The sequence below is a fragment of the Fulmarus glacialis genome, unplaced genomic scaffold, assembly GCF_000690835.1.
Source record: "Fulmarus glacialis isolate BGI_N327 unplaced genomic scaffold, ASM69083v1 scaffold31337, whole genome shotgun sequence".
Classification (NCBI taxonomy): Eukaryota; Metazoa; Chordata; class Aves; order Procellariiformes; family Procellariidae; genus Fulmarus; species Fulmarus glacialis.
The window spans coordinates 10021-18985 of record NW_009223103.1 but is presented as its reverse complement, the minus strand read 5'-3'; the positions used below and the strand labels follow the sequence as shown (position 1 = coordinate 18985).

At 41.8% G+C, this 8965-nt stretch overlaps 1 protein-coding gene across 1 annotated transcript; it reads left to right on the top strand.

Annotated features, from left to right (window-relative positions):
* Window positions 1-628: 628 nt before the first annotated feature.
* PDIA4 (protein disulfide isomerase family A, member 4) lies at window positions 629-8521 on the top strand (the record flags this gene model as incomplete). The annotated part of the gene is made up of 9 exons (XM_009581692.1): window positions 629-803; window positions 2545-2750; window positions 3416-3554; window positions 4083-4288; window positions 4972-5130; window positions 6259-6410; window positions 6811-6967; window positions 7062-7295; window positions 7860-8521. Coding segments are annotated over 9 exons (1844 nt in total), but the record flags the coding sequence as incomplete, so codon positions are not given.
* Between the last annotated feature and the right edge of the window lie 444 nt (window positions 8522-8965).

Below are 8965 nucleotides of genomic sequence, written 5' to 3'. Positions count from 1 at the left end.
GCAGACCTGAAACATCAGTGTAACTGAAAGCAAGATATATTGAGGTGGTGGGGTGGGACTGAGCAGTCAGGAACAGAGCATAGTTTTGAAGTGCTGCCTCTAAACCATCTTGGTAGTAGTGAAATGATACCATTTGAGTTTATAGCAAGCCTGTCTGTTTATTAGACCTTCAGACAGGCAGAGATAGCAGTTGTGGCATTACAGATGTAGTGAGTAAGGGTACAGGGAAAGCATTGGGGACAGATAACATCTGCATTTTTGGTACAAGATACCTAATTTTTCCAACTACAAGTTGCTGCACTTGTCACATAGGTCTGCATTAATTCTTGTTGTGTCCATTTTGTTAGTTTGCCCTGAAGAGTGAAATACATGTTGACGCTGTACTGAAATACTGATACTATTAGCTGGCATAGTGTGGACAGAAGTGAAATGGGACTGGTCAAACATCAGAGTCCAAGCTCTTTGCAAACTGAGGTAGCTGTCATTGTATGTGAAGCAGGAACTAACCTGTGTTGACACTTTTTTAACCACAGGATATACTTAATCCATCTTTAACCTGGTAGTCTTATTTTAATGCTAAACTTGACACAATCTAATCCGTATTGCATTTTTACTTTTACTTTTCCAGAATCTATTACAAAAGAAGTTGATGATGACGGTGATGAGGATGATGAAGATGACGAAGATGATGATGATGATTCTGAAGTTAAAGAAGAAAATGGTGTATTAGTCTTGAATGATGCAAACTTTGATACCTTTACTGCAGACAAGGACACTGTGCTGCTGGAGTTCTATGCACCATGGTGGGTTCACAGCCTGCAGTACCTCCTTAGGTGCAGGATGGGGTGGCTGTCAGAGGCTTCTCTGACAGGACACACTCCTAAAAAGTGAGCTTGGGTTGCAATTTTAAAGATGATGTAAGAGTAGCTTGCCTGCAGGAAAAGCACTGGACTCTGCCATAGTCCAGGGTGGGGGGTGGTTCTGGTGGTGGGAGATACCCTTTTCGCTGCCCCTGTACCATGCGACAGACAACAGCCTGTTCTTTCTCTACAGATGTGGGTCATGCTGAGGGATCGCATGCCAAGGGAAGCACAGCCCTCGTTCCATCCCTGCTCTGTGCCTGTCAGGGAACAGAGATGGCCCCAGTGAGCCCCAGAAAAGTCATGCAGTGTGGTCTCGCAGCCTGCTATTGTGTCCTTTTGCTGGCCCACTGACAACTTGTGCAGTTGCTCATCTGGATGGAGGAATGGAGGAGGCTTCCCTAGCAGGGGAATTGTTAGAAGGTTTTCCTTCTGAAGTTCAAATCTTTGTCCTTGCCAGAAGGGTGTGGTGTGAGTAAGGACATAGCTTGTTTGTATTACCAATTTAAACAGTGCCTAATGATGATAATTCTGCTGGCATATCAGGGTACACAGAGTAACACCAGTGTGCTCAGGGGAGCTACAATGGATTTACCCGCATAGAACTGAAACAAAGAATTTAGGTCAGAATGTATCTTCTCTTGCATTCTTATGGACAAAAATAATAGGGATGGTTAGCGGGGAAAAACAAGAGTAGAATGTATTTGCAGTCAAGTTGCTGAGTTAGTGTTGCAGCCGGAACCTCTCTTCCTTTGTGGCTTAGTGATATAAAGATGACTTACTCGTTTGTCCTTTTCTAGTCTTTGAATAGAAGGGAGAATATGATCTTGCTTGAGGTGAAGTTGCATTTTAACTAATGCCACTCTTATTACAGAGAATCCCATCCCTGCTTGGCTGTAGGTACTATTTCTGCAGCTGTAGTTTGCCTGCGTGAAAACTGAATGTGAAGCTTCATTTATCCAAGCAGAAGGATGTGTGGTCATCACAGACTAAACACCTCTTTTCTTTTTTCTAATCCCCCTCCTGCCAGTTGAGAGGCTAAGGAGTACAGGCTGTCTGCTACACACAACTTTCCCTCTTTTTTTCTCTTCATTTTCCTGGTTTTATCTTCAGCTCATCAAGCTATATTCAGCTTTTCTTATGCTGGTATCCTCTGTCATGCCAGCTTTTGCATCAGGAGCCTCTGTTCTTACCAAAGAGTTCTGGTGTGACCAGAGAGAGAGCAGGTGCTGTGATACTGTGGTGGGTGTGAGATTTCATGAGGCCAACTTAAGTACTGGTTCATTTTTCCCTTTAGATCAGTTTAGAGTGCTGGCTAGATTAGGGAGAAGCTGGTCTGAGTGAGACCGTGTCTGGGGGGGACAGGGAGGAAGGAGAAGCATGGTACAAGGTTTGCAATTTTGTTTTAAAAGGAATTGTTAATTTTTTTTACAATGGCTTTATAAAACATATGGAAATGTGTGGACTTTTGAATGGGGAAAAAAAAAGTTGGGATTTGAACAAACAGCATATTAGCTACAGTTACTCTCTACCTCTCCATGATCTGACAATATAGCAAGACAAACATTCTTGTGCTGATATTGTGAACATCTGTCAGAAGGCGTCCTGGAAATGCAGAATACCAACACACCCTTGCGGGTCTGTCGTACATTTATGTGTATCTACTTGTGTCTTCCTCTGACAGGTGCGGGCATTGCAAGCAGTTTGCTCCTGAATATGAAAAGATAGCCAAAACTCTAAAGGAAAATGACCCTCCTATTCCAGTTGCCAAAGTAGATGCTACTGCAGCCACTTCACTAGCAAGTCGTTTTGACGTCAGTGGCTACCCAACCATCAAAATCCTGAAAAAAGGCCAACCTGTTGACTATGATGGTTCTCGGACAGAAGATGGTAAGCACCAGATCCTTTGCAATTCTCTGTAAGAAAGCAAAGAAGTATACAGTCATGCTTCTTAATGACTATTTTGAAGGGCTTTGATCTCCAGTTACTTTATCTTAAGCAGAATAATATTATGAAGGCTGAAATTTTGCCTGTCTTCTCAACTGGCTGCATGCTAGAGGACAATTTTGCAGGTAGTGGGTAGTGTTGTTACTGATGGAAGGTTTCTAGAAATATGATTTGACTAGAAGAGGAGGTAGTCTCATGCTTGCTGAAGGATCAGCTAATAAGAAACATCTGATCTGTATAGTGACTGGGTATAAAACCACTTGTTTCTTGCTTAATGTGTCCAACTTCAGTCAGAGGGGGAAAACTATCTTTTCTGTCTGTTTTGAGATGGAAAACATGTGCTACAGTGCTGCAAAGTACAGATCTGTGCTCTGCATAAGTAAAATGTTCTGTGGGGTTAAGGGAAGACCTTGGCAATACCAACAACGAAGTAAAGCATAAAGAAGCATGATTAAGAAAGTGTTCTTGTGTAAGCTTCACATGTAAGCTTTGGTCCAAGACCATGCTTGCCACTCTGATTTTAAATTCTTGATATCAACTCTTGCATTTGATATGCTACTCTGGTATGATAATGCAAACTTGCTAATTGGACTGTTGAACTGTTTCAGCAATTGTGGCCAAAGTCAAGGAGGTTTCTGACCCCAATTGGACCCCTCCACCAGAAGCTACCCTGGTATTGACCCAGGATAATTTTGATGACGTCGTGAATGGTGCTGACATAATCCTGGTGGAGTTCTATGCTCCATGGTAAGCGAGAAGACAGTCACCTGTACTTTCCTAGCACAGCTGGCCTGAACATGCTTGGTGAACCTGTTTTCTGTTGGTATGCCTCTTTTAAAGAGGCTTGCCTTGTGCAGGTGTGTGTAGCTCTGGTGTACCTTAGTTCTAATCTGGACCTAGGATCACATTACAAATCACTTGATGACTAGACTGGATCTGTCTCTGCAAGGGGTGGTCTCCAAAACTTCACTGAAGATTCTCCTTATTTACTAATTTGGGAATACGTTGAGAGATACCGAAAACCAAAGGGAGTCGGTCCTTAGTTTAAAAACAGCCTCTAAAAATGAAACTACCTATAGCAATGCGGGGTCAGACATAGAGGCTAGCTTCAGGTTGGAGAGACACATCTTCCTAGACTGAAGTGTCCTCTGTAGATTGATTAACCCCATTTCTGCTTTTTCCATTCTGGAAGACTTAACTCTTCCACTTCAGAGGTAGAAGGTACCTAGTAGGACTCATGGCTTGTGAAAACTGCCCTTCCGTCACCTTCCCTAGGTGTGGACACTGCAAAAGGCTTGCTCCAGAATATGAGAAGGCTGCCCAGGAGCTCAGCAAGCGCACACCTCCTATTCCCCTGGCTAAAGTCGATGCCACTGCTGAAACTGAGCTTGCAAAGAAGTTTGATGTTACTGGCTACCCAACTCTGAAAATCTTCCGCAAGGGCAAACCTTACGACTACAGTGGTCCACGGGAAAAATACGGTACTGGAACCTCTGCTTTTTCTTATTTTCTGAGGGCTTGACCACAAATGTTTTGACATATCTATAGGACTTGCAGACTTGTTAACATCATCACAGTGGTAGTTGGGGAAACCTGAAAAACTGTGCTCTCATACCTACATAGGCCAGCAGTATAAATTTGTCTCTAATCTTTATAACCTCTTAGGGTGGTACTGTAAGTTCCTTTTGATATAAAGTAAGTTAAATAAATGGTGAAGCAGTGGCAGTATGAGTAAATGGGGAGCCTTTAATTGCGCTGGAATGTGTCATAAGGGCTGATAAAGTGCTCAATATTAGGTTTTAATAAGAGGGAAGACTTAAGACTATCCAAGTAGAACTTTGGCTCATAGCAGGGTCAGGAGACAGTGAAGGGTCTGGAATTTCAGAAAGGATGGTTACTTGAAAGATCAGTTGATATCCATGGAACTCGTGCTTGGTCACCTCTTCTGAAACCAACCTGAAAGAGAATATCCAGAACTGCAGCTTTAAAAACTTGGACTGAGGTCTTGCTGATTTGATCTTTTAGTTATTGTGGGAGGGCTGCACAGAAAGAAAGGTGTCCATGGGAAATGTGGTATTAAACAATGTCGTAGAGGGAACGCCTGAACCTTTCAGTTCAATAAATGTTCTAAGCAACTTTTGGGGGGGGCGGGTTTGTCTCACAGGTATTGTCGACTACATGATTGAACAGGCTGGTCCTCCATCCAAACAGATTCAAGCTACCAAACAGGTACAGGAATTTCTGAGGGATGGGGATGATGTCATCATCATTGGTGTCTTTAGTGGAGAGAATGACAAAGCCTATCAGCTCTATCAGGAAGCAGGTAAAGAATGTTTTAAAATATCAATGAAATGTATGTTTTGTTGAGATTCTGCATGGAGAGATCCTTTATTTCTGCTCTTAGTTCAGTGGGGGAGGTTGGAGAGGAATAAGAGGAAGGAGATTGAAGGGTGATCTTCCACTTCTACTTAAGAAAAAAGCTCACACCAGATTTTGAGGCTATAACTAAAGTTTCAGCCAGTCACAGGAGATACCTCCTCTTGGTATTGTGTCCCTAAAAACATGCGAACTAGAGAGGAGGGAAAATTCCTAGTTGAGGAACAAATCTTGGCTTAAAGCCTTGCTAGCTCTGCCATCTGCTATTGCGTGTTTCATATTTGACAGTTCCAGAGGCTGGGCTCTGCCAAACTTGTTTGGGATGGGGGGCCTGGAGAAAGAATGATCATCCACCTCGATCAGTTTAGCTAGACCATTCCTGGCAATCTTTATTCTTAAAGACCCCTTTGATGTGACACTTTGACAGTCCTGTTAACGATATTTGCTACCACACAGAAGAGGCTAAGCACTTGAAGTGCTCAGTCCCTTTAATCAGTCCCTGTGTCTCGCATGATTGAATCACTCGCAGCCACTCTTAGTTTCTGCCAGGGCCTTGAGAGCAGTGTGGGCAATTCTTCTCCTCCTGGCTATGCCTGCTTCTGGGGCTGCCATCGTTTATAGTTGGATTAGGAGCTGATTTGGTTGCTCCAGCATGGCAAGATAGAGAACTGTTTCCCAGACTGCCCCAAAGCAAATAGATTGACTAGGTGACCTTGTGAGTTCCTTTCCAGCTCTACTTTCTGTTATTTGGGGGGAAGCCAAGAGGTAGGAGACTGATAAACAAATAGCTGTTTCACTGTATATGTTTTGGAAGCTGTTCAAGGTTTTTGAATATGTAGAATAAATCATCAAGTAGATGGGTTGTTGAACAGCATTCAAGTAGTGCTACTCGAATTGTATGTATTTTCACATGCTTCTCACCCCTGGATGAGAGTTGTTCTCCAAGACTCTGGGTTGTTCCGTGTCCCATTAAGAATGGGAAGAGAGTTTCCTTGCAGTGCAGTCTCAAGATTTCAGTCAGAGGTTGTCAGTTCACTTCTTGATTTTTCCCTTCTCCCTAACCTTAATTTTTCAGCTAATGGTTTAAGAGAAGATTACAAGTTCCATCACACCTTCAGCAACGAGATTGCAAAACTATTGAAAGCATCTCCAGGAAAACTGGTTGTCATGCAGCCAGAAAAATTTCAGTCAAAGCACGAGCCCAAGATGCATGTTTTGGATCTTAAAGTGAGTAGCTGATCCAAAGCTAGAAAGTTTGTGTGTGAATTGAAGGTTCTCTTTCTTTGTATATATGAGCAGTTGGCATCTTCCTGTTGGAGGTACTCCACTAGATACTTGAGGCAACCTGTTTGTCCCCTGAAACTGTATTGCTTTGTTCGAGAAAGCTTTGAAATTAACCCAGAGGTTAAGTATTCAAATAATAATGTACCATTACAATATTCAGTTTAAGGGTAGAATACTAAATTATCTTTAGTGCTCAAGGATTTGAAGATATGGTGACAGCATTGTTTATAACATGCCCCTCTTTCTCATTCATGAATGCATCACTATTAGTTTTCAGTAGTGTGTAACAGAAATGCCACTTAAATCCATTTGTCTGAACTTTCTTCCCAATTTTTTTAAGCAGGACTCTACAGATGGATCGGAGACTAAAGAGCATGTTCTAAAACATGCTTTGCCTCTAGTTGGTCATCGCAAGCCTTCCAATGATGCTAAAAGATATGCTAAGCGTCCTTTAGTGGTTGTCTATTATTCTGTAGACTTTAGTTTCGACTATCGTGTTGGTAAGTTCGCTAAGATTACTATTCCTCCACTTTGGGAGGAAGCAAACAGTAAGTAACTAGAAATTACTAATCCCATTGTGTTCTGGTTTCTCAGCTACCCAGTACTGGAGAGGCAAAGTCCTGGAAGTGGCCAAAGACTTTCCTGAATATGTGTTTGCTGTTTCTGATGAGGAAGATTATTCTTCTGAAATAAAAGATTTGGGCCTGCTTGAGAGTGGAGAGGATGTCAATGTTGCCATTTTGGATGAAGGTGGCAAGAAATATGCCATGGAGCCAGAAGAGTTTGACTCTGACGTACTCAGGCAATTTGTGCTGGCATTCAAAAAAGGTACGGTTTCTAAAATAGGGTTCTCTAAGCTATTTGCTTTGTTTCTCCTTCCAGGAGTTTTTCCTGAGGCAATGGCTACAATAAAGTCATACGTGCAACCTTACAGTGCTCTGTGGCTTAAAGCTTTAGGATGTTTCTTGCCTTTTGTTTTTTTTAATCTCAGTTCATTCACTCTGTTGCTTGAACTATGCTGTGGCATCTAGCTATATTCTAAAACTGAGCGGTTTTGGCAAGTCTAAAATGTTCTTGCAGCTTTGAAGTGTGAGCTGATCATTCATATTTGGGACTAGTATAATAAATCACTGCCTAATACATTGTGGATGGACAGCCATAAAAAGAGGGAGAAAGGTTCTAGGGAACTGTGAAACAAATTGTTGCCCATATTTCACAAAGTTGTTGTGCTAAAAGGTCACCAGCAAGCTAGCCTATGTTTCATGCAAAGGTAAGGTCATTTACTGGCACTTTTCCCTGGTGGGAGGATGTACTTCTGCCCTTTCTTGGGGGAGATCGTAAGGACTGCTCTTACTGTATTCTAACAATAGTATGTGTTTTGCTTCCTTCTAGGAAAACTGAAGCCTATTGTGAAGTCCCAGCCAGTGCCAAAAAATAACAAAGGGCCTGTGAAAGTGGTAGTGGGTAAAACTTTTGATACCATAGTAATGGATCCAAAGAATGATGTTCTCATAGAGTTTTATGCCCCATGGTGTGGACACTGCAAGAAACTAGAACCAGTGTATACCGAGCTAGGCAAAAAATACAAGAATGAGAAAAATCTAGTCATAGCCAAGATGGATGCTACTGCCAACGACGTGACGAGTGACCGCTACAAAGTGGAGGGATTCCCCACTATTTACTTTGCTCCGAGGGACAAGAAGAACAACCCTATTAAATTTGAAGGCGGGGACAGAGATTTAGAGCATTTGAGCAAATTTATAGAGGAGCATGCGACAAAACTCTCCAGAACAAAAGAAGAGCTTTAGATAAGATGAGGGTGGTGAAGAAAAATTGTTTGTACGCTGTAGTTAAAAGCAAGTTACTGACAAAACTTCGTAAGAGAAGAATTAAGCAGTTTGAGCAAGGAGATTCTTGAGCAGTAAAGCAATTGCAGTATCTTTTTTTATATGGCAGAAGTTTTTCTGGACACTAAACTTCTCTGATATGAATGTCTTACGTTAGTTATGGTTTTGATCTTTGGAGAAAAATACATCCTTTATTTTTTGTGACTATCTTAAGCTTGATTCTTTGACTCCAGTGCAACTGTTGTGGGGCTTTTTTGTTTTGGTTTTTTTAAGTTAAAAGATATTACCAAAAAGAGAGGGAGAACCAAAAAACTCTGCCAAACAGACTTCTTTCTCTTACTTGTTGGTATCATTACTGGGGGGAAGGGTGTTTTGAGCCAATCTCTCTTCTGTTATATTTCTGTATACCTATTCACGTGACTATATCACTGTATTCATTGCTGAGGGTAAGAATGGAGGTTTTCTAAAGCGTGGATGAATTATTCAGTCCTACTGAGATAAGACACAGTGACTTGCTAACTAAATGTACTCTAGACCTGTCTGCTTTTGCTTTGTGCCCCTCTGTAGAGAGGGTGATGCTAAAATAGCAAGTTTTTCTGATTTACCTCTCTTTACTAGTCCATATTGGCCCATTTATATCTTAGTCTTCCC